At 56.6% G+C, this 23581-nt stretch overlaps 1 protein-coding gene across 4 annotated transcripts; it reads left to right on the plus strand.

The window, feature by feature from the left end:
- The first annotated feature begins 113 nt into the window (after positions 1 to 113).
- Positions 114 to 23272, plus strand: CHD5 (chromodomain helicase DNA binding protein 5). 4 transcript variants are annotated; one of them, XM_050322203.1, is made up of 42 exons: positions 114 to 252; positions 1405 to 1535; positions 4355 to 4534; positions 4980 to 5098; positions 5442 to 5680; positions 6033 to 6157; positions 7258 to 7381; positions 8759 to 8925; positions 9004 to 9222; positions 9690 to 9899; positions 9983 to 10194; positions 11166 to 11297; positions 11821 to 11929; positions 12229 to 12420; positions 12506 to 12706; positions 13032 to 13169; positions 13594 to 13715; positions 13916 to 14089; positions 14194 to 14335; positions 14538 to 14669; positions 15157 to 15274; positions 15688 to 15812; positions 16133 to 16364; positions 16443 to 16568; positions 16701 to 16873; positions 17032 to 17206; positions 17620 to 17712; positions 18125 to 18213; positions 18393 to 18526; positions 18743 to 18887; positions 19072 to 19231; positions 19358 to 19437; positions 19557 to 19686; positions 20020 to 20109; positions 20478 to 20612; positions 20854 to 20962; positions 21131 to 21263; positions 21457 to 21652; positions 21838 to 21998; positions 22093 to 22207; positions 22318 to 22368; positions 22612 to 23272. In XM_050322203.1, the coding sequence occupies exons 1-41, from the start codon at positions 189 to 191 to the stop codon at positions 22323 to 22325; spliced, it is 5859 nt and encodes a 1952-aa protein (XP_050178160.1). In that variant the 5' UTR covers positions 114 to 188; the 3' UTR covers positions 22326 to 22368; positions 22612 to 23272. The 4 variants fall into 4 exon arrangements, with proteins under 4 accessions (XP_050178160.1, XP_050178161.1, XP_050178162.1 ...); XM_050322204.1 differs by having other exon boundaries at positions 116 to 252; positions 1408 to 1535; XM_050322205.1 differs by having other exon boundaries at positions 174 to 252; positions 13035 to 13169.
- Positions 23273 to 23581: the final 309 nt, after the last annotated feature.

Raw genomic sequence — 23581 nt, forward strand, 5'->3', positions numbered from 1 at the left:
GGGGGCGTTTTCGGGGGATTTGGGGGTTTTCGGGGAGCGGCTGGAGGGGGCGTGGTCAGGGTCTGGGTGGGCGGGGCGGGGGCGTGTCCCGCGGCAGGGGGCGGGGCCGGCTCTCGCCATCTTGGCGCGGAGCGGCCGCGCCCGGCTCGGCCCCGCGCTCGGCCCGGGGCGGGCGCTGCCCCCCCGGCATGCGGGGCCCGGCCGCCGCCCGGGACCTGCCGGACGAAGCGGACAACGAGGAAGACGTGTCGGGTAGGCGGCGGCGGCGGGCGGACGGAGCGGGCGGGGCGGTGGCAGCGCTCCCGGGGCCGGTCCGGCCGTGCTGCGGGCACTCCCCGCGCTCTGCACCGGCGGGGGCTGTGCCACGCCCTCCCCAGCCCCGCCGGGATCCCCCGAGCGGTTTCAGACCTCCATCCCGGGGGTCCCTGCAGTACCCGGGGGCGGGTTGGTCCCCCGGGCTGGGCTCGAGGCAGCCACGGTGCCTGCCCTGCCAGAACCTAAACTGACACGGCGAGAATCAGAGAATCGTGGAATCACAGGATGGGTTGGGTTGGGAGGTACCTTCAAGCTCATCCAGTCCCACCCCCTGCCATGGGCAGGGACACCTTCCACTAGCCCAGGTTGCTCCAAGCCCTGTCCATCCTGACCTTGGACATTTCTAGGGATGGGGCAGCCACAGCTTCTCTGGGCAACCTGTGCCAGGGTCTCACCAGAGTCGAGTGAGCAATTCGTCCCTGTGGCTCCAAAGTGGTGTGACTATATAAGCTCAGAAATTGAAAATAATAAAGACACAGGCCAAAAGCTGTGCAGAGACTGGCCAAGACGTGGAGATGTGCTGGGTTTGGAGAGATAACGACAGGAAGGTGCTGGGGTTGACAGCCCTGCCCAGGACGGGGTGCCTGAGCTGGCGTACGCACCTCAGCCAATGCCCACGGTGCTCCCCAGGCTTGGAGCCCCAGCAGAACAACCTGGGTGCCAGGGTGCCACAGCTCCCATCTTTCATGGGAGTCCTTCCTCTCCTCTGCTCACTGTGTTTTTGTGGGCTCTGCCTGGAGATCTGAAAGGTAAAAGCCAAGTGTTGCCCCCTTACTGTAGGCCCAGGTCAGGAGGAGCAGGAGCAGGCAGCACATGGGTCATCCCCACGCCTGCTTCCCGAGAGCGCAGTGTGCCCTGCCCACACCTTGGGAGCTGGGTGGGAGTGGCAGGAGCAGCTGGGCACAGTAAGAGCCACGACAGACTACCAGGGCCCCTTGAGGGGTGGCAGCAGGGCAGCTGCTGGTGTGAGGGTCTGCAGGAGAGGCCACAGAACTCTGTGTCTCGCAGCCTGAAGCTGCTGAGGTGTTCTCTGTGTGGTGTCCCGTGCCTGTGCAGTCCATCCGCGTGAGTTGTCCCTTCTGTCCCCAGAAGAAGATGATGGGGTGCTGGAAGGACTGGATGAGTTTTTCGCTGAAGAGCAAGTTGTGGTACAGAAAAAGAAGAAATCCAAGAAGCTGAAAGATGGCAAGGCTGCCAAAATCAAGAGGAGGAAGAAGGAGGTAATGCTGCATGTTCTCATACCGGGCTGGAGCTCCTTGGCTGTGGCACAGAGGCAGCTGCTCAGGATGCTGCTGGCAAACGCCTCTCGGGTCTCTCTGGATGGAAAGGGGGGTCATCATCGGGGTGTTCCCCCACTGAGGAGATGCTCTCCCAGCCCTGGGAGGTGACACAGAGCCAGGGCATGGCAGCTCTTTCCGAACTTGGCTGCTCGAGGGTGCCAGCATGCCTTGTGAGTGGTCTCTGAGGAGCAGCTGGGCGGATAAGGGGCCCCTGTGGGTGCCTGTCCTGTGGAGCAGCTCAGCTCTTGTGGGCGGTGTGTGTGATGGCACCATCCGTCCCTGTGTGACGATGCCCTTGTGCCCACACCGCAGTGCAGCACCTCCTTCCCTCTGCCTCTGTGGCCAGCAGTACATCTTCTTGGCACGTCCTCTACCAACACGGTGTTCAGAGCTCATGTTCCCAAAGAGGGAGGTGCAAACTGCCGTGTTGGGGCATTATTGGGGTAGGGCTTGGAGGTTTCTATGGATATGGGTGTCAGCTGCTCTCATTCCAGGTATTTGCAAGTGAGATGGCACAGGGGCTTCTAGGATTTGGCACGTGGAAAGGCTGTTGGGCCTTCTGCAGGAAAACAAAGGTGAAGTGTTGTGTCCTCAAGAGTCAGGCCCTGAGGCTGTGCCACAGGTCTGCTGCTGGCTCCTGGAGGAGGGCTGGCTGGTGCTGGTCTTGGAGCCAGGCTCACTGCTGTTCAGAGCACACAGGCTCTGCCTCTCATTGTCCCATCTCCAGGCAGTGCTGGATGTGAGGACAGGAGCAGACATCTTGTGTGCTGGCCCTTTCCCTGACTAGAGTGGACAGGCTGCTGGGAAGATTGGGTGAGCAGCAGAGGTTCCTCAGCCCCTTCCTTCTCCTGCTGTGGCAAAGTTGCTCATCCAGCCCAACCGGGTGCATCCCCAGTTTGGCCCTTGCCAAGGCAGGGCTGGGTGATGCTGTTCTCCAGCTGCTTCCTGTGGGAGCTGTAAAACACATCAGCTGGGTGAGGTACTGCACTGAAGCGCTTTTGGTACCTGTAGGAATATGAGGAGCTGCTGATTTAAGGACAGGTGGTTCCATCCTGTGCTGCCGCTTGCAGAAGTCGTGGCCCTAAGGAAGGTTGTTTCTGTCGAGGTCATGGTGATGTTCTCTTTCTGCAGATAGCATGCAAAGCTGGTTCAGGCCCTCTGCCCTCTCTGCCTCTTCCATCATTAAGCATGTTTTTTTCCCTGTACTGTTTTCTGGCAGGGCGAAAACAAAACATGACTCTGTGGTGTTTCACCTCTGCTCCTTTGCTGTTGCTGCTGACCTGCCTGAGCCCAGCAGCTGCATGTGTGGCTTATGCTGAGCCTGGTGGTGGGGAGGAAATAACAGGCTGAGCGCTGTGTGCACTCGTGTTTTTGAATTGATGCCTGGTGTGGGCAGCACTAACCAACCTCGGTCCTGCCTGTGGGAGACTGTCTCCCTCGTCAGTCCAAGATAGAGAGGACCTTGTGCTGGAGCTGTTGGCTGGCACTAAGCAGCACCCAGGCTGCCCTTGGGATGAGGAGATAAAAGATGGAGGACCTTGAGTGGGGCTTCCTTTTCCTGAACTCCTCAGGAGTTTTGGAGGCAAGTGGGACTTTCCTGTGCTAGAGGAGGGTGGGAGTGACGTGCAAGCCTTGATGTGTGGCCAGTGCCCGTGCCGAGACTGACACCCTGCAGTCCCCGGGCTTTGTCGGAGCGCGGGGCATGAGCGGTGCCGCTGGCGCGGGATTTGCCTCCAGCAGCCGCAGTGGAGCCCGTGCCGTTCACGGCGACACGGGAATCGGTGCTGCAGCCCCGGGAAAATCCGCGTGGAACACCGAGGCTGCGGCTGGAACCTCAGCGCAGGCTGATGAAGGTCCTTGGCAGGAAAGGGAGCGGAGAGGGGGATTCAACCTGTACTGCAGTAGTTCCCATGGAAACCGATTATCCTGTGCCCAATTCCAGCTGTTCCTAACCCCGCCGGAGGAGAGGCGCGGGCTGCTCCGAGCCGGGAGGGACCAGCCGGCCTCAATGGCCACCGAGCCCCGGCAGTCCCGGGGATCAGCGCCCTGGGCCGGGGGTGGCTCCGGGCACGAGGGGCTGGAGGCGGGAGCGGCGGAGGGGGCCGGGACCGGGACCGGGACCGGGACCGGGACCGGGACCGGGCAGGGCTGGCGGGGCTGGGCGCTGTCCGCTGTGCTGACCGGGCCGGTCCCTCCCGCCGAGCCCCGGTGCTGTTCGGAGCCCCCGAGGGACGCAATGGCATCCAGAGGGACCTGGACAAGCGGAGTGGGCCCGTGGGAACCTCGTGAATTTCAAAAAGACCAAGTGCGGGTGCTGCGCCTTGGTCGGGGCAATCCTTGGTATTGGTACAGGCCGGGGGACCAGCAGATCAAGAGCAGCCCTGCTGAGAAGGACTTGGGGGTGCTGATGAGTGAGAGGCTGGATGTGTCCCAGCCATGTGCACTGGCAGCCCAGAAAGACACCCGAGTGCTCTGTTCAGCAGGCAATGGCATTCCCTGGGATGATGATGGGGGTGTGGTCAGTGTTGTGCGGTGGGTCACAGTCTCTCCCAGAAAGAAACAAAAATCCCCCCTGAGCACTCCCTGCTCTGGCTCTCCTGGCAGAGTGTAGCCATCAGAGCCTGCTCTCTTCTGACCCTGGGGAAGCAGGCTACATCCATCCACTGGAGATGGGAAGTTTCGTGTAGCAGGGAGGGTTTGTGAGAGGGGAGTGGTGAGGTGAGGCCCTGCTCATTCTCCACTGTCCCTTTCTGTTTTAGGGGAGCAATGATGAAATGTCAGACAATGAAGAGGAGATCGAGGAAAAATCTGAGAGTGAAGGAAGTGACTATTCCCCCAACAAAAAGAAGAAGAAAAAACTGAAGGACAAGAAGGAGAAAAAGCAAAAACGAAAGAAGAAGGATGAAGAGGAGGATGACAATGAAGATGGAGTCCTAAAGGTACAAAAGACTTCTTTACCCTGAGCTAGAGCTAGAGCCTGAGGCCAGGCTTGGAGAAGAAGAACTGGGGGTTTCATGAAAAGCTTTCCCTGAGTTTGGCAAGAAAGGTGTTGCAGGTGAATGACTGGGAGAGAAGAGGTTCTATTTCGCTGTTGTTTATCTTATGGGTAGGGAGAAATTGAGTTTGTTGAAACTGTGAAACCTGCCAAGACCTTGTGTTGTGTTACGTGGTGTGGGGAGTGTTTGGATGGTGTACCATGTTAATTTGCTGCTTGAGACTATGTGAAGCATTAGTTTGTTAAGCACTTGTGTGTGCTGTTTTGTAAATCCCAGAAACAAATCCCTGCATAACTAGGGAGATATGGAGCACATGACAGACCCAGCCTTGTGATGCTCATCTGCAGAATTGTGGCTGTTTGCATTAATGATGTCTCTAAATCTCTAGGAGCCCAAGAGCTCAGCCCAGCTGATGGAGGAATGGGGCCTTGATGACGTAGATTACGTTTTCTCAGAAGAGGATTATCATACTCTGACAAATTACAAGGCTTTCAGTCAGTTCCTCAGGTAGGGAACCATGGGCCTGGACGGGGCCTCTGGTGGTGGTTGAGGTCTGGGCATTGCTCAGTCAGAGGATGAAGCTGTGAAGTCAGTTCTGCATCGCCAGCTCCTTGTTGCTTCTCCCCCTCAGCTCAGTCCTCAGAACTCCATTTATTTGCAGGGTTGACTGGAAACAGCTGAAGTGTTTGTCCCTCCCTCTCTCCAAAGTCCCATGTTTTGTTGTGCTTATTTGAAAAGCTTCATGAGAAAAATGCAGTAACAACAATGAATTTCTGCTTGTACCACGAGCTACTCAGAGAACAGCAGTTCTGTTTTTAACACGGGGTTCTCCCTCTCCCCTGCTCTGCAGGCCTCTGATTGCTAAGAAGAACCCCAAGATCCCCATGTCCAAGATGATGACGGTGCTTGGCGCCAAGTGGCGAGAGTTCAGTGCCAACAACCCCTTCAAGGGCAGCTCGGCAGCGGCAGCTGCAGCAGCCGTGGCTGCAGCCGTGGAGACCGTCACCATTGCCCCAGCTCTCAGCGCCAGCCCCCAGCACTCTGCCCTGCCCCCCGTCATCAGGAAGGCCAAGACCAAGGAGGGGAAGGGTGGGTGCCACCCACGGGGGCTGCCCGAGGGGCTGTGCTGGGGGGCTGCTCTCACTGGCGGAGATGGGGAAGCACAAAGTGGGGAAGGAAAGGGGGTGCCAGAGGAGTGTCCGCAGCTCCCGCTGCCCTTGCAGAGGTCCTTGAGAGGCATGTGGTTCACCAACCATGGCAGATCGCCCTGGCAGCCTCTGGGCCTGCTGGATGTTTGGCAGTTTGTGGCAAATAATTAAGTTGGGCAGTAGCAGGAAATGGAGCCATGTTTCACCTCCGGAAGTTGCTGTTCCACTGTGCTGGGGGATGGTTTGGGCAACAGCTGTTTGTAGAGTACCAAACAAGTCTTCAATTTCTCCAGGTCCAGGTGTGCGGAAGAAAATCAAGGGCTCCAAAGATGGGAAGAAAAAGGGGAAGGGGAAAAAGATGGCAGGCTTGAAATTCCGTTTTGGAGGAATCCCCAGCAAAAGGAAAAAGGGCTCCTCTGTAAGTGTGAAGGGCCTTGGGTCCAGGGGGTGGCAGGGAGGTGCTGGGGAAAGCCCTTGGTGGTGGTGTCACAGCCATCCAGTGTCAAGGGTGTCACAGCCTTGTTCGTGCCCTTTTGTGAGATGCCAGGCCCCGATCAGCACAATTGTGTCTGGCCACAATTTCTGCTAAAATCACATGACTGTGTTTACTTTCAGTGGTGTGGATGATAGTGCCTTTGCAATGGAGTTCTTCAGGGCTTGCACTGCAGCTGGACTGCATGTCACAGGGAATTCTGGGATGCTTTAATTGCTTTAGCAGAGCCTACCCATGGCAGCAGCTGCAGTCCCGTAGCGTCCCCTGGGGTGCTGGAGCTGCCCAACCAGAGCGCACTGGGCTCCTCTTGGGGCACTGGTATTGGGCGTGTTTTAAGGAGTAACAGTTTTAAAAGAATAAACCCCTTAAATAACTAATGACCGGGGTGTCTTGTAGGTCTTGATAATATTGATCCAACTCTCATTAGCTCACTCTTGCAGCTCACACTCTCCAGCTCTGGTTCCCATAACACAACCTGTTTGCAAGCCTCTGTGCTGGAGGCTGAAGTGCAGGAGTGCTGCGACACAGCCACTTGCTGCTGCAGATTTTCAGTCACACATCACAAAAAATTCCTCCTGTCTCCAGCTGTGCTCTAGATCCATGTGTTCACCTTCCAGAGGGTTACAAGGAGCTTGATCTGGCTCCTGCAGCTGGAACCTGAGTACCAGTTAGGAGTGTGCAGGTTGGGGATTTGCATGCTCGAGTCTCCAGAATAAGCATTAAGATGTGTTATTACATTTTGAGTCCATGGGCCTGTGTAACTCCTTTCCTGTTACGGGAATGCCAAGCGTGAACGCCTGTGTGAATGGACACAGCAGGGCTGGCCCAGCTAAAACAGGTCTTGAGAGAGAGAGAGAGGGAGCAAAGTTCTGCCAAACACTAGGAAAAGGGGCCCTTGGATGCACGGGGTGGGAATAGGGGGGGGTTGTCCTCCGACATGTCCCTGTCCAGGAGAACAAAGCAGCAGAATGACTGCTGGGATGCTGGCACTTGGACTGGGTGTGCTTTGCTTTTCTCCTCTGCAGAGTGAAGAGGAGGAACGAGAAGAATCTGACTTTGACAGTGCCAGCATCAACAGCTCCTCTGTGCGCTCTGAGTGCTCAGCTGGCCTGGGGAAGAGAGGGAAGAAGAGGAAAAAGAAAAAGAGGAGTAGGCCATCCTTTGTACTCTGTTCCTTTACTGTTTGGATTTCCCTGTTCAGATGGTGCTTCACTGGCCCATGCAGCTTTGGGCTGTTTGTGGTGCTGGCTTGGTGGGAGAGGATGTACTTGTGCCTATCTGTGCGTGGAGCACGAAGTGCTCTCTTGGTGTCCAGGCCCTGCTGCTGGTGGGTTTGTGCCTGCAAGAAAGTTCCATAATTTGTGGGGCTTCCAGGGAAGTGATTCACTGAGGAGCAGCCCCTGGAGAGCCGTGGCTTGTGACCAGCTCCCAGTGGAGCAGGGTAGGCTGTGTGTGAGAGCACATGTAGCTGAGGGACGTGTTGTTTCTGTGATCTGTGTGGTCAGGCAGTGGCAGAGCTGTGGTAGCAGTGCAGGGACAGGGAGGCCTGTGAACCAGGGTGGAAAGGATCTGTTGGGATCTGCCAGCATGTGGCCATGTTTGTGTGTGTGTTCTTTCATCCCTTCCCTCCTGGAGGACTGTTGGTGGATGCTGTACTGTGGCACCTCCCTCCCTAAGCTGCCCTGGAGAGCAGCCCCATGTGCCAAGTGTGCTGCCTCTGTCATGTGTCCTTGTTCGGGATGAGGTGCTTCGGATCCAGGTGCATCCTTTGGCTTCTTAGCTTTGCTGGTGGATTTTTGCTTCCAAGAAATGGAAGGACAGCTTCTGGGCTGGGGGTCAGTTCGGGTGTGACACTGGCCAGCCTCCCCATTGGTCAGCGAGGCCAGGCTTGCTGGCTGACCCTGCCTCTCGTGTGTGAAGGGCATCACTTCTGGCTTGTTGCCCTGCAAGGGCCTTTGTGCTGGAGGTAGGCAGCTCCTGCTGCGTGCTGGAGGAGTGGAAGGTTGGAGTTTGTGGCAGAGCTGGGAATTGAGATGAGCCATTCTGGTACTTGTAAGGCCTCGTTCCTCTCTTCCTTTTCCCATCCGGGCCAAGTTGAGAGTGCTCCTGCCTCTGCGCCAGTGAGCCCCCAGGAAGAGCAGAGTAGCCCCAGGAGAGGAGTCCTGTCCTCGGCCGTGTCACCCTTGCATGGTGCGTTTGCAGCTGGTGGTGCTGGTGCCTGGGGAGGTTTCTCTGACTGGCCTCCCTTGCAACCTCTCCAGGTTCTGGCATTCTCCATTGAGAGCCTGAAGGAACCAAAGGATGATACAGTGTGGAGAGAGAAAGAGAGACAGAGGTGAGATGATGCTGTGTGCAAAGGTGACCTGTGGTGCTGAGGGACAGAGAGTAGGGGGACACAACAGGAGGGGTCCAAGGTGAAACGCTGTCCTTATTTCCTTAACTGTATGGTAGAGGAGCAAGTGTCCCATTCCCTCCAGGAGAGCTGCTCTGCCGCCCCGCTGACTGTCACCTGTCCCTTGCTTGCAGTCGAAGAAGGGGATGGGTACGAGACGGACCACCAGGACTACTGTGAAGTGTGCCAGCAGGGCGGGGAGATCATCCTGTGCGACACCTGCCCCCGTGCCTACCACCTGGTCTGCCTGGACCCTGAGCTGGAGAAGGCCCCTGAGGGAAAGTGGAGCTGCCCCCACTGTGTGAGTGGGGTCAGGGGCCTGTGGGAGGGCGGGCGACTGGTGGAGACCCTTGGTGTTACACTGGCTGTGCTTCCCCAGGAGAAGGAGGGCATCCAGTGGGAGCCGAAGGAGGAGGAGGAGGAGGAGGAGGAAGGTGGCGAGGAGGAGGAGGATGACCACATGGAGTTCTGCCGGGTGTGCAAGGATGGAGGGGAGCTGCTGTGCTGCGATACCTGCCCATCCTCCTACCACCTCCACTGCCTGAACCCGCCACTGCCAGAGATACCAAATGGTGAATGGCTCTGCCCACGCTGTACAGTGAGTGTTACCAGCATTCACATTTCTTCCCCCATCCCTGCTCCTGCACCTTCCTGGCCCGCCAGTGGCTCTCCTGGCTGCTGCTGCCCCTCACAGGCCTGCCTCAAGGTTGGCATCAAACCCTCTGCCCAAAATGCCTCCCTGAGGAGCGTGTGCCTAAGGGCCCAGGGCAGCTCTGGATGGCTCTGCTGCCTGTGCGGTTTTCCTGTGGGAACTGATGGCTGGCAGCTTCCTGGCCAGGTTTTCAATGGGATGTCAAATCCTGTTTGATGTGTAGTCTGTGTAAAGGGGCCTTTTCTGCCTGGTGGCAAGACCTGTCACCATGTGTCACGGACACCCTGTGCCTGCTGCTGTCCACTCAGCATTGCTGGGCCACTTCTGCCCCCCCGGTCCCTACCTTTTGCTTCCTGTGGCCCCTGACAAGGTCTCACCTTAAACTCTGTGCTCTTGCCTGTTTGTATCCCCAGTGCCCTCCCTTGAAGGGCAAAGTCCAGCGCATCCTGCACTGGGCCTGGAAGGAGCCGCCGGCTGCCCTGCTCCCCCCCGTGCTGCCCGCCCCAGACCCGGAGCTGGCTGTTCCCCCACCAAAGGTGCTGGAGGGGATCCCAGAGCGCGAGTTCTTTGTGAAGTGGGTGGGCCTCTCCTACTGGCACTGCTCCTGGGTCAAGGAGCTGCAGGTGAGCCTGTGCGGGGTGGTGTAGAGCCCCTGCCCGGCCCTGCCCCACCACCCGCGGGCTGAGCGTGCTCCCCTCTGCTGCAGCTGGAGCTCTACCACACCGTGATGTACCGCAACTACCAACGCAAGAACGACATGGACGAGCCGCCGGCCTTCGACTATGGCTCTGGGGACGAGGACAGCCAGAGAGAGAAGCGGAAGAACAAAGACCCCCAGTATGCCAAGATGGAGGAGCAGTTCTACCGCTACGGCATCAAGCCCGAGTGGATGATGATCCACCGCATCCTGAACCACAGGTGAGGAGCCTGTGAGGAAAACTGTGCTGTCCTTCTGCAAGGCCAACACCTCAGACTGTTGGAATTTCAGCCACTGGCTTGTGCTGAGCTCTCTGTCACCTTGGAGGTTTGCTCCTGAGGTGAAGCCGAGGCTGGGAAGGGATCCATGCTACCTTATTTTCATTTCTGCTACACTGCACATTAAAAACACAGATAGTCAATTTTCCCAAATGTGGATGCACAGTGTTGTTAGGCTCTTCCCAGATGTACTGTTTGGGTCCCTGTTGCAGCCTAATCCTTCCATAAATTCCAATGCTGATGGGGACAGTGCGGAGGGGAGCAGTTGGAGCAGGTGCCCAACTTCCTTACAGAGCCTTGACATTTTTTCTTTTCTATGGAAGAAATTCCGTGTGTATGAAATGTGCTGTGCAGATGGGCTTTCTGCAGAGTGGCTGGAAACACATTTCTGTTGAATTTCTACATTTCAAGTGGCAACTTGAAATTTCAAGCAGCAACAGCTCTGCTTGAAGGCTGCATGGCAGGAAAGAACTAAAGCTGCCCAGCTGATTTTTGTTCAAGCTTTACCTTGTTCACTAACGAGGCAAGGTTGTTAAGTGCCCTGTAGACACATAGTCAGACTTGGAAGTGTGTTTATTCTGTTTTTACTGTAAGCAGAACTTCCTAGAGCAGTGAATGCTGCAGGAGAGAGGGGAAACACTGATATCCACCTGGGCCTGGTGAAACACGAAAATGAGGTTGTTCAGTGGAATGGAAAAACAGTCTAAAGCTTAATGGTTTGACACACTCACAGATGAATAGGCATTTTTGCTGGAAGTGTTGATACTTTATGTTTTTCTACCTCTGCCTGGGTGTTGGGGTCTGTAGGTAAAAGCAGAGGATGAAGCATCTGGCTTTGTGGAAGCAGGTCATGGTGAGCTGCTCCTGGGGGCCACTGGCATTTGCTGATCAGCTTTCTGTGCCCTGCATTGCAGCTTTGATAAAAAGGGAGACATCCACTACCTGATCAAGTGGAAAGACCTGCCATACGACCAGTGCACCTGGGAGATCGACGACATAGACATTCCCTACTACGACAACCTCAAACTCCTCTACTGGAACCACAGGTATGAGCCCAGGGGTGGGAGAGCCCATCAGAGCCAGAGCAGCCGGAGTGGGTGTTTGGGACAAAGGGGACACGGAGGTGCCTCCCTTTTGAACACACTGGCACTGCTCACAGTGACCTCTCTTCAGAGAGCAGTGACCCAGCACTGCCAAAAGCTGGTGCACCAGATGTGCCATTTCGGGGCTGCTGGGTAAACCCTCCTGCAGTTTTCCAGCCTGTGCTCCCCTTCCCCCACATCTGCACTGCTGTGACATTCATGGTCTCACTGCCCTTCAGGGCAGCTCTGTGGCACTACTGCCTGTCTGTTTTGGGGGAAAACCACAGTTTACTGTTCTTCATTCTGGAGACTGTTGTGTGGACTGTTGGGAGGGGAAAATCAATGGCCCACGAGTGCCTGTGCTAACTGGGCCAGAAGAGCTCCCGTGGGGAGGGGCAGTGGAGTCTGGGAGATGTTTCTGTCCTTCGGCTCGGTGCTGGGAGAGCAGTACCTGCCTGCCCTCCCTGATGAGTGCTAGTTGTCACAGGGAGCTGATGCTGGGGGAGGACACGCGCCCTCTGAAGAAGCTGAACAAGAAAGGGAAAAAGCTGAAGGAGGAGAAGCTGGAAAAGCCTCCAGAAACACCTCTTGTGGATGTGAGTGAGAGTGGTGGGGACGGTGTGGCGGCATGGGAATTCAGAGGGTGAGTGGGCTGTCTGGGTCCCCATCCTATGACATTTTGCTTCTCTAGTTCCTTCGGGGACCTGTTTGTTTTCACTGAAAGTTCAGGGTGGCTTACTGTGAGGAGACTGGGGGCTGGGCTGTGCCAGGGACCGTGTCTGCATCTCTTTTGGAGCTATTGGATGTCACAAGGCTAAAGAAGGATGTACTTGGCTGCAAGAGAAGGAGGGGGAGTTGGTTCTCACTGCTCTGTGCGATGGCTCTCTCTTTTCAGCCTACAATGAAGTTTGACAAGCAGCCGTGGTACATCGATGCCACGGGAGGCACACTGCACCCTTACCAGCTGGAAGGGCTGAACTGGCTGAGGTTCTCCTGGGCCCAAGGGACAGATACGATCCTGGCTGATGAGATGGGACTGGGAAAGACAGTGCAGACTATCGTGTTCTTGTATTCCCTGTACAAGGAGGTGAGTGGAGCACCCAGCAGTCCCTGAGGTGACTGAGAGCTGCTCAGTACAGGGAGAACAGCCTGGGCTCTGTCTCCCCGAGCAGGGCCACTCGAAAGGGCCATACCTGGTCAGTGCCCCTCTCTCCACCATCATCAACTGGGAGCGTGAGTTCGAGATGTGGGCACCCGACTTCTACGTGGTGACCTACACAGGAGACAAAGAGAGCCGGTCGGTCATCCGGGAAAATGAGTTTTCTTTTGAAGACAACGCCATCCGCAGTGGGAAGAAGGTCTTCCGGATGAAGGTGGGAGCTGAGTCTGCGTTTGACTCATTGACTTACCCTTCAGTAAGAAGGGGAGAGCAGAATTTGACCTGGAGAGGGCAGCTGGCTAGGTCCCTGAGCTTTACAGATTTCTGCCAGAGGTTTTCTGTTTCTGTGGTCCTGTGCTTGGTGCTCATGTTCATATGGGTTTAGGTGTTCTTTTGGCATGACTTGTGCCTCGACCCTGCTGTGGGCTCCTCCTGCTAGGCAGTGCAGCCCCTCTCACCTTGGGTCCTGTGCAGCAGCAGCAAAGGTGTCCCATTCCCTGCTCTCTTATCCCAGCTTTTCTCTTGCTCTGCTCCTCCAGAAGGAAGCCCAGATCAAGTTCCATGTCCTGCTCACCTCCTATGAGCTGATCACCATTGACCAGGCAGTGCTGGGCTCCATAGAGTGGGCCTGTCTGGTGGTGGATGAAGCACACAGGCTGAAGAACAACCAGTCCAAAGTAGGTGGCAGGCATTTGTGAGTGATTTTTTTTTTTCTCTCTTTAAAATCCTCTGGCATTAGAAGTTCTTCAGCAGTGGGAGAGGTGGTAACCTGGCTGCCTGACAGTCCTTGGATGGGTTGTCGTGGAAGGGAATTGATCCCTCTCCTTCCCCTCCCCTTCACCTGAGGTTAAACAGTCTACAGCCTCTGGGACCTTCACACCATATCCGGCACAGAAGGAGGCAGGGGGTGTGACCCAGGGACACCAGAGATTGCTGCCTGTGCTCACTGGGACTAGCTGGGAGCAGGACATGGCAACTGCCCTCTGCTCTGCATTCCTGGTGGAGGGGACACTGCTCAGTCTCCATGTGCAATCTGCAGAGTGCCCAGATGACACATTGGCCCCTCGCAGCCCTTGTCACCTAACCTTGTTTCTTTTCCAGTTCTTTAGAGTACTGAATAGCTACAAGATCGATTACAAGCTGCTCCTCACAGGGACTCCGCTCCAGAACAACTTGGAAGAACTCTTCCACCTGCTCAATTTCCTGACTCCTGAGAGATTTAAGTAAGTTAGTTGCACTTATATGGGCTGTCAGGGTGGCTCCTTGCTCTGGCTTTAGCTCTGCTTGGGTCCAGGCACACGAGCGTTATCTCATCACGTGCCTCGAGAGCTCTGCTCTGGTTTTGAAGTCACGAAGCAGCAGATCCCTTTGTTCTCACGTGCCCCTGTTGCTCAGCGCTGTGGGGGTCTGGCTACTTCCACAGCAACCTTGAGGGGTTCCTGGAGGAGTTTGCAGACATCTCCAAGGAGGACCAGATCAAAAAGCTCCATGACCTGCTGGGTCCCCACATGCTGCGGCGGCTCAAGGCTGATGTGTTCAAGAATATGCCAGCCAAGACGGAGCTGATCGTGCGAGTGGAGCTGAGCCAGATGCAGAAGTGAGTGATTCCAGCACACTCGCCTGGGGTGTCTGGCTTCTGTTTGTGCCAGTTCCACATCTGCTCCAAGTAACATTGTGTCTGTCCCATCCCCCTTCCTGCAGGAAGTACTACAAATTCATACTGACGAGGAACTTTGAAGCCCTGAATTCGAAAGGTGGTGGGAACCAGGTCTCACTGCTCAACATCATGATGGACCTGAAGAAGTGCTGCAATCACCCATACCTGTTCCCTGTGGCAGCTGTGGTATGTTCCCTGCCTTTGCACCCTGGGACACGTCTCAGAGTATGGGGTGGGGGCTGCTTCCATGATCATTTGGCTTGGTTAGCGCTGTGGGTTTCCATGTGAGTGGTTTCCTACAAGGATTTTGTTTTGGAAATGCAAGTGAAGTTCTCCATGTGGTTAATGTGGGTTGTCCTCACTGGGGCTGACCAGGTTGCCTTCACAGGAGGCCCCGGTGCTGCCCAATGGATCCTATGATGGGAATTCTTTGGTCAAATCTTCTGGAAAACTGATGCTGCTCCAAAAGATGCTGAAGAAGTTACGGGATGGGGGTCACAGAGTTCTGATCTTCTCACAGGTGAGTGCAGGGAGGGATTAATAATAAATACATTTTTAAAGGAATTTATTTTTGTCCGGATGGGAATTTTGTGTTGGGAACAGACAGAGATAGGTGGAAGAGCTGGTGACAACTTCCCCAGGCAGCCATGGCAGTTGTGATGGAAGGGCTATGTCCCAACTCTCTCCCAAGGGAGTGTCTGTCATGTTTAGGAGCTCTGTTAGCTGGGGATAGAGAGGAGACAACAGTCATGGTGCTCCTCTTTGGAGAAGGATTGTCAGACACAATTCCCTCCTGCTAACAGAGCTGCCTGTAGAAAAAGAGATGCAAGTGTTGCTCCTCTGGCAGCTGCCTCTTGGCCATGCTCTGCCATTGGCCATGCTCTGCCACCACCAGGTGGCCTCTGGGTTGTGGTCAGGGACTGTGACGCGGCAGGGCAGGTCCCCAAGGGGGGCAGGGGGGTTTGGCCATGCAGAGTCGCTCATGCCAGGGTTGCCTTGCCCTGCAGATGACGAAGATGCTGGACTTGCTGGAGGATTTCCTGGAGTATGAAGGCTACAAGTACGAGCGGATCGACGGGGGCATCACTGGTGGCCTGCGCCAGGAGGCCATCGACAGGTTCAACGGTACTCGCCCTCCTGCCTTGCTGAGTGGGTGAGGGGATGGCAAGGTCTGGCTGGCAGTGGGTTGGCTGCCTGCGCCCAGAGCTTGTGCCATGCATTGGCTTGCCGAGGCACAGCAGTGGCTGCTCATACTGCACTGTTAAACCCGTGAGTCATTCCTACAAGGAACCCTGAGCGTACCACTCAGTCAGAGGGTCTCCTCAGCAGATGACAGAAATTCCCCTTCATTTTGGAGCTCTGTTCCCTGTACCTGGTTCCCAGAGAGTGATGTGTTTTCACTCCTTGCCTCCCTTTTGCTTATTGCCTCCGACTGGTGGTTCCCACTGTTCTGTCCCTCCAGCGTGGTGCTGCTTCTCTCTGTGAGCCACTCTCCTTTCCGTCTCACCTGTTCCCACCTCTGGGTTTGTCGTTCTCAGCTCCTGGGGCTCAGCAGTTCTGCTTTCTCCTCTCCACTCGCGCCGGTGGTCTGGGCATAAACCTTGCTACGGCTGACACCGTCATTATTTATGATTCTGACTGGAATCCTCACAATGATATCCAGGTTTCTGACTTTCCCTTTTCCTTCCTGTGTAGTACGTACCTCTCTGACTCTGCCCTTTCTTTGCACACCTCACTGGCTTTTCAGCCTCTTCTCTCGAGAGCTGCTGATACTTCCTGCTGTGTTTGTGGGGTGTGTTTCTGCCCAGCAGCCCCCTTCCCACACCCTCTGGCCTCATCCCGTCCTCTCTTTCCTGTGGGATTGTCACTTCCTCCTCATGCTTGTTCTCAAGCGGGTGCCCCTCATGCTGTGCAGCCTGGAAGGTGAGAAGCCTGGCCCTCTGCCTTGGTGCTGCCCTCGCCAGCTCCATCCTCTGCCCGCAGGCGTTCAGCAGAGCTCACCGCATCGGGCAGAACAAGAAGGTGATGATCTACCGCTTCGTGACCAGAGCCTCTGTGGAGGAGCGCATCACCCAGGTGGCCAAAAGGAAGATGATGCTCACCCACCTGGTGGTCCGCCCAGGGCTGGGCTCCAAGTCAGGTTCCATGACGAAGCAAGAGCTGGACGACATTCTCAAGTTTGGGACGGAAGAGCTCTTCAAGGATGATGTGGAAGGTGAGGTGGGGATGCTCTGCATGAGGCAGGGCCCTCTCTGAGCTGCTGGGACTCACTCTCCTCTCCTTGTGCCCACAGGCATGGTGTCTCAGGGACAGCGGATCACAATGCCGGATGCTGTTACTCCTTTTTCTGACACACTGTCAACCAAAGGGGGTTCAGTGACTCCCAGCATGAAAAAAAAGCATGGTGGCACCCCACCAGGTGTGTAGACCCCCTTTTAGGGGTGTCTCGTCCCCCTCCTTGGCCCCGCAGCTGACCTGAGCTTGCCTACCTCAGGAGCAGGCTGTCCAGCACCCTGATCTGCTCTGCCATTCGCCTTGCTCTGCTCTCCAGGTGACAATAAGGATGTGGATGACAGCAGTGTGATCCACTACGATGATGCTGCCATCTCTAAGCTCCTGGATCGAAACCAGGATGCGACTGATGATACGGAGCTGCAGAACATGAACGAGTATCTCAGCTCCTTTAAAGTGGCCCAGTATGTTGTGAGAGAAGAGGACGGTGTGGTAACGTGACCAGTATCATGTCTTACAATCACCCCTTGGTGCATCCCTCTGTGATTCCTGTGCTCCCTCTCCCATCCCTGTGAGCGTTTGGCACAGGGCAGGACCCCTCCCTATTCTCTCTCTGCGACTGCTCAAGTGCCTTGTCTCTGGCTCCGCAGGAGGAGGTGGAACGTGAGATCATCAAGCAAGAGGAGAACGTGGACCCTGATTACTGGGAGAAGTTGCTGCGGCACCACTATGAGCAGCAGCAGGAAGATCTGGCCAGGAACCTGGGGAAGGGGAAGAGAATCCGCAAGCAGGTCAACTACAATGACACCTCACAGGAGGACCAAGGTGCGTCCACGAGCGCTCGGCTCCTGCCTGGGCTCACGGGACAGACAGACCGGCAGAGCCATCGCTTGGCATTTCTCTGCAGCTGGTGGATTGCCTGGCTCTGCACTTCCCAGATTCCTAAACTTTCCAGACAGAAATTCTTCAAAGATTGGTTTTGTTTTTTTTTTTTTTGATCTGTTAACTCAGGTTTTGCTGGAAAGACATGTCCGTGGACAAAATGTTTCAAATTGGGTTTTTTCTGTATATCAGAATGCTAATTTTGGAAAACCAGAGAATGTGATTTCCTGTTGCTGTGACCCCTTCTCCTGCTGCCTGGCAGTGGATGCCTGTCACATCCATGGGCAGGGTCTAACCTGTCCAGCACATCCCTCCCGGGCAAGGTCTTCTAACCTGGACTTCCTTGTGCTCTGCAGAGTGGCAGGATGAGCTCTCTGACAACCAGTCAGAGTACTCCATTGGCTCCGAGGATGAGGATGAAGACTTTGAAGAGAGGCCAGAAGGCCAGAGTGAGTTGATGCATTTGATGCTTTGTGGAACTTTGCTCTGTGGGCAGCCTCTGGCACTTGGGAGCATCAGGAATGTCTGGGTCGGAGGGACTGGTATGCCCAGGGCCTCTGTTCAGGGGGATATGTCCATGCTTACTCTCAGGTAAGGAACTTCCCAGGGCAAGGAAAGCAGCTGGCTTCTTCCTTGGCCTCTGCAGGACCATGGTCCACCCCGAGGACCAGGCATGGTCCCCTCTTGCCTGGGAAAGGCAAAGGAGTGTCCTGGTCTGGGGCACAGTGGCTGGGAGGGACCTCTGGGCAGCTGCTCTGGCGGGTTCTGCTCCTGTCAGGAGGGAGTGCAGGAATCCTGGGGCACATGAGTTGTCCTTCCTCACTGCCTGGCCTGTCCATCACTGTGGGTGCTTGGCTCTAGGTGGCCGAAGACAATCCCGGAGACAGCTGAAGAGTGACCGGGACAAACCTCTCCCTCCTTTGCTGGCAAGAGTTGGGGGGAGCATCGAGGTGAGCCTCAGCCTCAGAGCATGGCTAATGCCATCGTGCCTGGGCTGCCCTGGGCTGTGGGCTGCACCCCTCTGTGCTGAATCACTGGTCCAGCAATGTCTGTCACAGCCCTGAGGCTCTGGGTGCCATGTGCTGCTGAGGCTGCGCTGTGATCCCAGGGATACCTCCACTTCCCACAGGTTCTGGGCTTCAATGCCCGGCAGCGCAAGGCGTTCCTGAATGCCATCATGCGCTGGGGAATGCCACCCCAGGACGCCTTCAACTCCCACTGGCTGGTCCGGGATCTACGAGGGAAGAGTGAGAAGGAGTTCAGGTACAGGGAGTCCTGGCAGGCAGGTGAGGTTGGGAGCCTGCACCCTCTCACCATGGGCTCTTTTTGGGGAGGCAGCAGCTGTTTCATTGAAAGGACGTCTCTCTTTCCCTTCCTGGGTGTGAGACTTCTCTTGCCCATGGGTGACAGGGGACCATGTGGGTGCTGGGCTGAGCAGGGAGACCACGGGCCAGCACTGAGGTCTGGCCTCCCTCACAGGGCATACGTCTCTCTCTTCATGAGACACTTGTGTGAACCCGGGGCAGACGGTGCCGAAACCTTTGCGGACGGCGTTCCTCGGGAAGGGCTGTCACGCCAGCACGTGCTCACTCGCATCGGGGTCATGTCACTTGTAAGGAAGAAGGTGGGTGACTAAAATTATAAATGGGCCATTTCAGGAGTGTTCTGGGGACTTGACCCAGCAGGGTGGGTGCAGCGGTCCTGACGCTCAGTCACTCTGGGACTGAGCAGCCTGGACACGCCGACTCCACAGCACCAGGTGGGAATGTCCCAGCTCTGCTTGACCTCATGGTGCGTGTCCACCCCAGGTCCAGGAGTTTGAGCATGTCAACGGGAAGTACAGCACCCCAGATGTGGTTCTTGAGGGCCCAGAGAGCAAGAGGTCCAGTGAAGTTGTGTCTTCAGATCCCAACACACCCGTCCCAGCCAGCCCAGCACACACGCACACAGGACCAGGGGCCCTTGCAGGTAGCCAGGGGGTCCCGGCTGGGGTCTGGCTTGGGAGGGAGGTGGGCAAAGACACCAGGATCTCTTGCAGGTGCTGAGCCCATGGGGGCCCTGCCCAACAGCTTCTTGACTTTTCTCTTCCTACAGACAAAATAGAAGCACAGCTGGGGTTCCATGAGGAAAAGGACCCAGTGGAGCAGAAGCCCAGGAAGGTGGCTGACAGCCAGGTGAGGTGACTTTATTCAGCATCTCCTCTGGGAAGCCTCCCTTGGTCTTCCCAGGAACTTGGGGCACTCCCTGGGGAAGGGAGGGCTGGGCTGATCTGAGGTGGGTGCTTGGTGTTAAGGTGCCTGCGAGTGCTGAGAAGGTGGAGAATGAAGAGCACCCAGAAAGCTGTGACAGCAAGGAGAGGCTGAGGGAAGAGAAGCAAGAGGAGAGTGAAAAGACTGAGCCTTCTCCTGAGCCCCCAGTGAAAGGTGAGGCTGTGGCTCTTCTCTGTGTCACTGTGGGAAACCTGAATGTCACAAGATCCTGCAGAAATTCCTGAAACAACAGGTTGTAAATTGTGAGAAATGTTCATTTGGGGGGACATTTTCTGTTTCTAGCAGTAAGTTCCTGCAGATTTCTCAAGGAAGAGGAAAAGAAAATATGTTTTCTTGATAAAATGCAGAAGAATGTTCTGTTTGAAGTTTCTTGAGGACTTTGAATGTACAAACAATACAGTTACTTTACCCTAAAAGGGAAAATGTGTCCAGACAAGTAGGTTGTCCCCTGCAGAGCATTTATTTTAGACCTGTTCCCACCTGCAGACGAGGGGATTCAAGAGCAAGAGAAGCCTTTGGAGAAGGTGGAGTTGAGCAGCAGCCCAGGGAAAGGGGAGGACAAAGAAGTCAAACCAGGTGAGGTGTGAGGAGGCTTTGGAGTGAGAAGAGTGGGAAGAGTCCCTGGGGTGAGGCTGGTGCCTGGCGCAGTGATGGAGTGCGCCTGCGGGGTGATGGTGAGGACGCTGTTGACACCAGTACAGCTGCTGCCTGGGAGCCAGAAACTGGAACAAGACCCCATTGGGGTGGGCACTGTTTGTGCAAACAATGGAACCTGCCAGGAAGGGCAGGGGCAGCTGCTGCTGTGGGGCAAAGAGGGGATGGAGGCTTTTCCCGCAGTGACTGTTGCAGGGAGTTCTCTGGCAGCTGATGGGGCAGGGGTGGTACCACAGGGTCTGGTGGTGGAGCACGATTAGACAGGTCAGTTCCTTGTGTTTGCTGAGCAGATGGCAAGGAGGAGGACAAGGAGCAAACAGAGGCCCAGCAAAACGGTGACAAAGAGGAAGAGGAAGATGGGAAGAAGGATGAGAGAAACATGAACTTCCGATTCATGTTCAACATTGCTGATGGTGGCTTCACAGGTAAGAGTGAGAGATGAGGACTTGGCCTCTCCTGCAAAGCTGCTGCAGAGCTCTGAGCCTGTGCAAGAAATGTGACCCCTGTCACAGGCTGTGAACAGGCCAGTGCTTCTCTGACAGCGGCAGACCTGGGTCTGCGCTGTGCCCATGGCCCCGGGAGTTTCCATCGCTCGCCTGCCCACGCGCTGTGCGCTGACCTGCAGCCCGGCTGCCTGACCAGGCTGTCTCCCTTCTGCTTCCACAGAGCTGCACACGCTGTGGCAGAATGAGGAGCGGGCTGCCATGTCCTCCGGCAAGATCTATGACATCTGGCATCGCCGACACGACTACTGGCTGTTGGCAGGAATTGTCACGTACCCTTTGACTCGGTGGGAGCGGGAGGCAGCGAGGCGAGAGAGGCCTCTGCAGGGTGCGGGAACTGGGCTGGTGGTCACAAGCAGGGAGGGGATTTGGGGCCACTGTGGGGTGGTGGGCAGGCTGTTGGCTGGCTGATTGTGCCCTTGACACTACCGCTGCACCAGTCATGGCTATGCCCGCTGGCAGGACATCCAGAACGACCCGCGCTATGTGATCCTGAACGAGCCATTCAAGTCGGAGATACACAAGGGGAACTACCTAGAGATGAAGAACAAGTTCCTTGCCCGGCGGTTCAAGGTGAGTGGCAGGTCCAGGGCTGGTGAGTCCCTGCCAGTGGGGGAACCAGAGCAGTGCCCCAAAGCCAGGGGAGAGTTTGCCAGAGCCTTCTGAGAGCAGAGTTGGGAGTGGGCTTTGTGAGGGGCTCTGAGGTATACTGGTTTACACTGGAGTGGGGTCTGATCATGAATCATTCCCCTCCTGCCCCTCCCAGTTGCTGGAGCAGGCCCTGGTGATCGAGGAGCAGCTGCGGAGGGCGGCGTACCTCAACATGACCCAAGACCCCAGTCACCCGGCCATGGCACTGAACGCGCGGCTAGCAGAGGTGGAGTGCCTTGCCGAGAGCCACCAGCACCTCTCCAAAGAGTCCCTGGCTGGCAACAAACCTGCCAACGCCGTCCTGCACAAGGGTGCGTGTCCACAGAGCTGGGGGGAGCCTGCCCCCGGGCTAGGAAGGGTTCCCCACCCTGACCCTGGGAACCCAACCAAGAGGTTGTCCCCACGTTGCATTCCCTTGGCCTGGAGCTGCCTGCTCCTCCCAGCTCACTGGGTCCAATGGGCATCCCCCCCTGAGCACCACCTGCTCTGCTCACAGTGCTGAACCAGCTCGAGGAGCTGCTGAGTGACATGAAGGCCGATGTGACCCGCCTGCCCTCCATGCTGTCCCGCATCCCGCCCGTGGCTGCCCGGCTGCAGATGTCAGAGCGGAGCATCCTCAGCCGCCTGGCCACCCGCGGAGGGGACCCGACTGTCCAGGTCAGTGGGGACAGGCCCAGAGCCCCGCACTGTGGGGGTCACAGTAAGGCCAGGGCTGCAGGCCCATGTTTTTTCTCCCTCCTTGCCTCCCCAGGGCTCCTTTGGCTCTTCCCAGATGTACAACAATAACTTTGGGCCAAATTTCCGTGGTCCTGGGCCAGGTGGGATTGTCAACTACAGCCAGATGCCTCTGGGACCCTACGTGACTGGTAGGTTGGGGTTTTGCTCTTGGGCAGAGAAATTTAGGGGGCAGATTTGGGTGGTCCAGAAGCATTGCCAAAGGACAGCAGTGAGCAAAGTGTTTCCTCTCTTGCCACAGATATTTAACCGTTCCCATGATTTTCCCCTGCAACTCCCATTCCTAGCTGAGGTAAGGCTGCACTCATGGCTCTCTGTGCTCCATTTGCTGGGGAACACAGTGAGGCAGGGGGCTGTGTGGGGGTTCTGTTTTGGGCTGCCTCCCCAGTGCCGGTGTCTGGCTGCTGCCTCTGGCTCAAGCAGCTGCAGTGGAAGTGGGAGCAGATCCTTCCTGGTGACCTCGCCAGGTACCTGAGGTTGGCAGGCAGGGAAGGTCCAGAGCTGGCTGATGGGCAGCCCTCCCTTCTCCTCACAGCAGCCCCAGGGGACAGGCCTCAGCCCCTGGCCGTGAGCCGCGGTTGCCAGAGGACAGTGGGGGAGTCGTGCCGGCATTGCCTGCGTGGAAGATGAGCTGCCACCGGTGCTGCTGGGCTGTCCCGCTCCTGCTTCAAGTGTGCTTCACCTGCTGCGGCCTCCGCGGGAGCGGCAGGGCCGGGAGTTCGTGTCCGTGTACATTTTTTGCACTTTCTTCTTGAAGACTTGAAGAGTTTGTCTGGGCGAGGTGGGCTGAGGGGAGGGAGGAATGGAGTCGCGGTGTTTGTCCGGTTGTGTTGGCACATGTGGGGTGAGGGAGGCCAGTGGTGCCCGGTGTCCTGGCGGGCTATGCCAGGCTGCCTGAGGTGGCTTGCACTCCCCAGCTTCCCTGCGAGGGCCATTTCTGCATCCTCGCTGCTTTTGAGGGAGCCCACACCGTCTGCTGCCCCCGTGGGAGCCCTGGCACTGCAGTGGTACGGCTGGGGACCCGTGTGTGCTGGGCACGGGGCAGACGGGTGGGATGGAAGGGATGGCTGGAGCTGGGGCGGGGACACCTCGAGCGTGGTGACACCATCAGCTGTAAGCAACGCCCCCGCATCTGCTTTGTGCTCCGTGTGTCCTGGTTTCTGTTCTCTGTGTTTTAATAAATCCTTTGGGAAAGACGCAGTGGAGTCTGGCAGGGGGGTGGCTGGGGCAGCCCTGGGAGGGTCTGGCTGCAGTGGCAGTCCCTGTGTCATCCTGCACACATGTGTACACACCCCCCAGGCACACGTACACAAAACACACACGTGTGCACACCCACACACATGTACACACACGTGTACTCACCCACACACGTGCAGCCAGTCATGTACACCCACACATGTACCCAAAGCCACAGGGTCCCTCAGTGGCAGAAGCTGCGCTGTCCCCAGCCCCAGCTCTCCCACACAGCCTGTGCACACGGACACACATGGAACACAGACGGACAT

This window comes from Myiozetetes cayanensis, unplaced genomic scaffold, assembly GCF_022539395.1.
Source record: "Myiozetetes cayanensis isolate MyiCay16 unplaced genomic scaffold, myiCay2020 scf28, whole genome shotgun sequence".
Classification (NCBI taxonomy): Eukaryota; Metazoa; Chordata; class Aves; order Passeriformes; family Tyrannidae; genus Myiozetetes; species Myiozetetes cayanensis.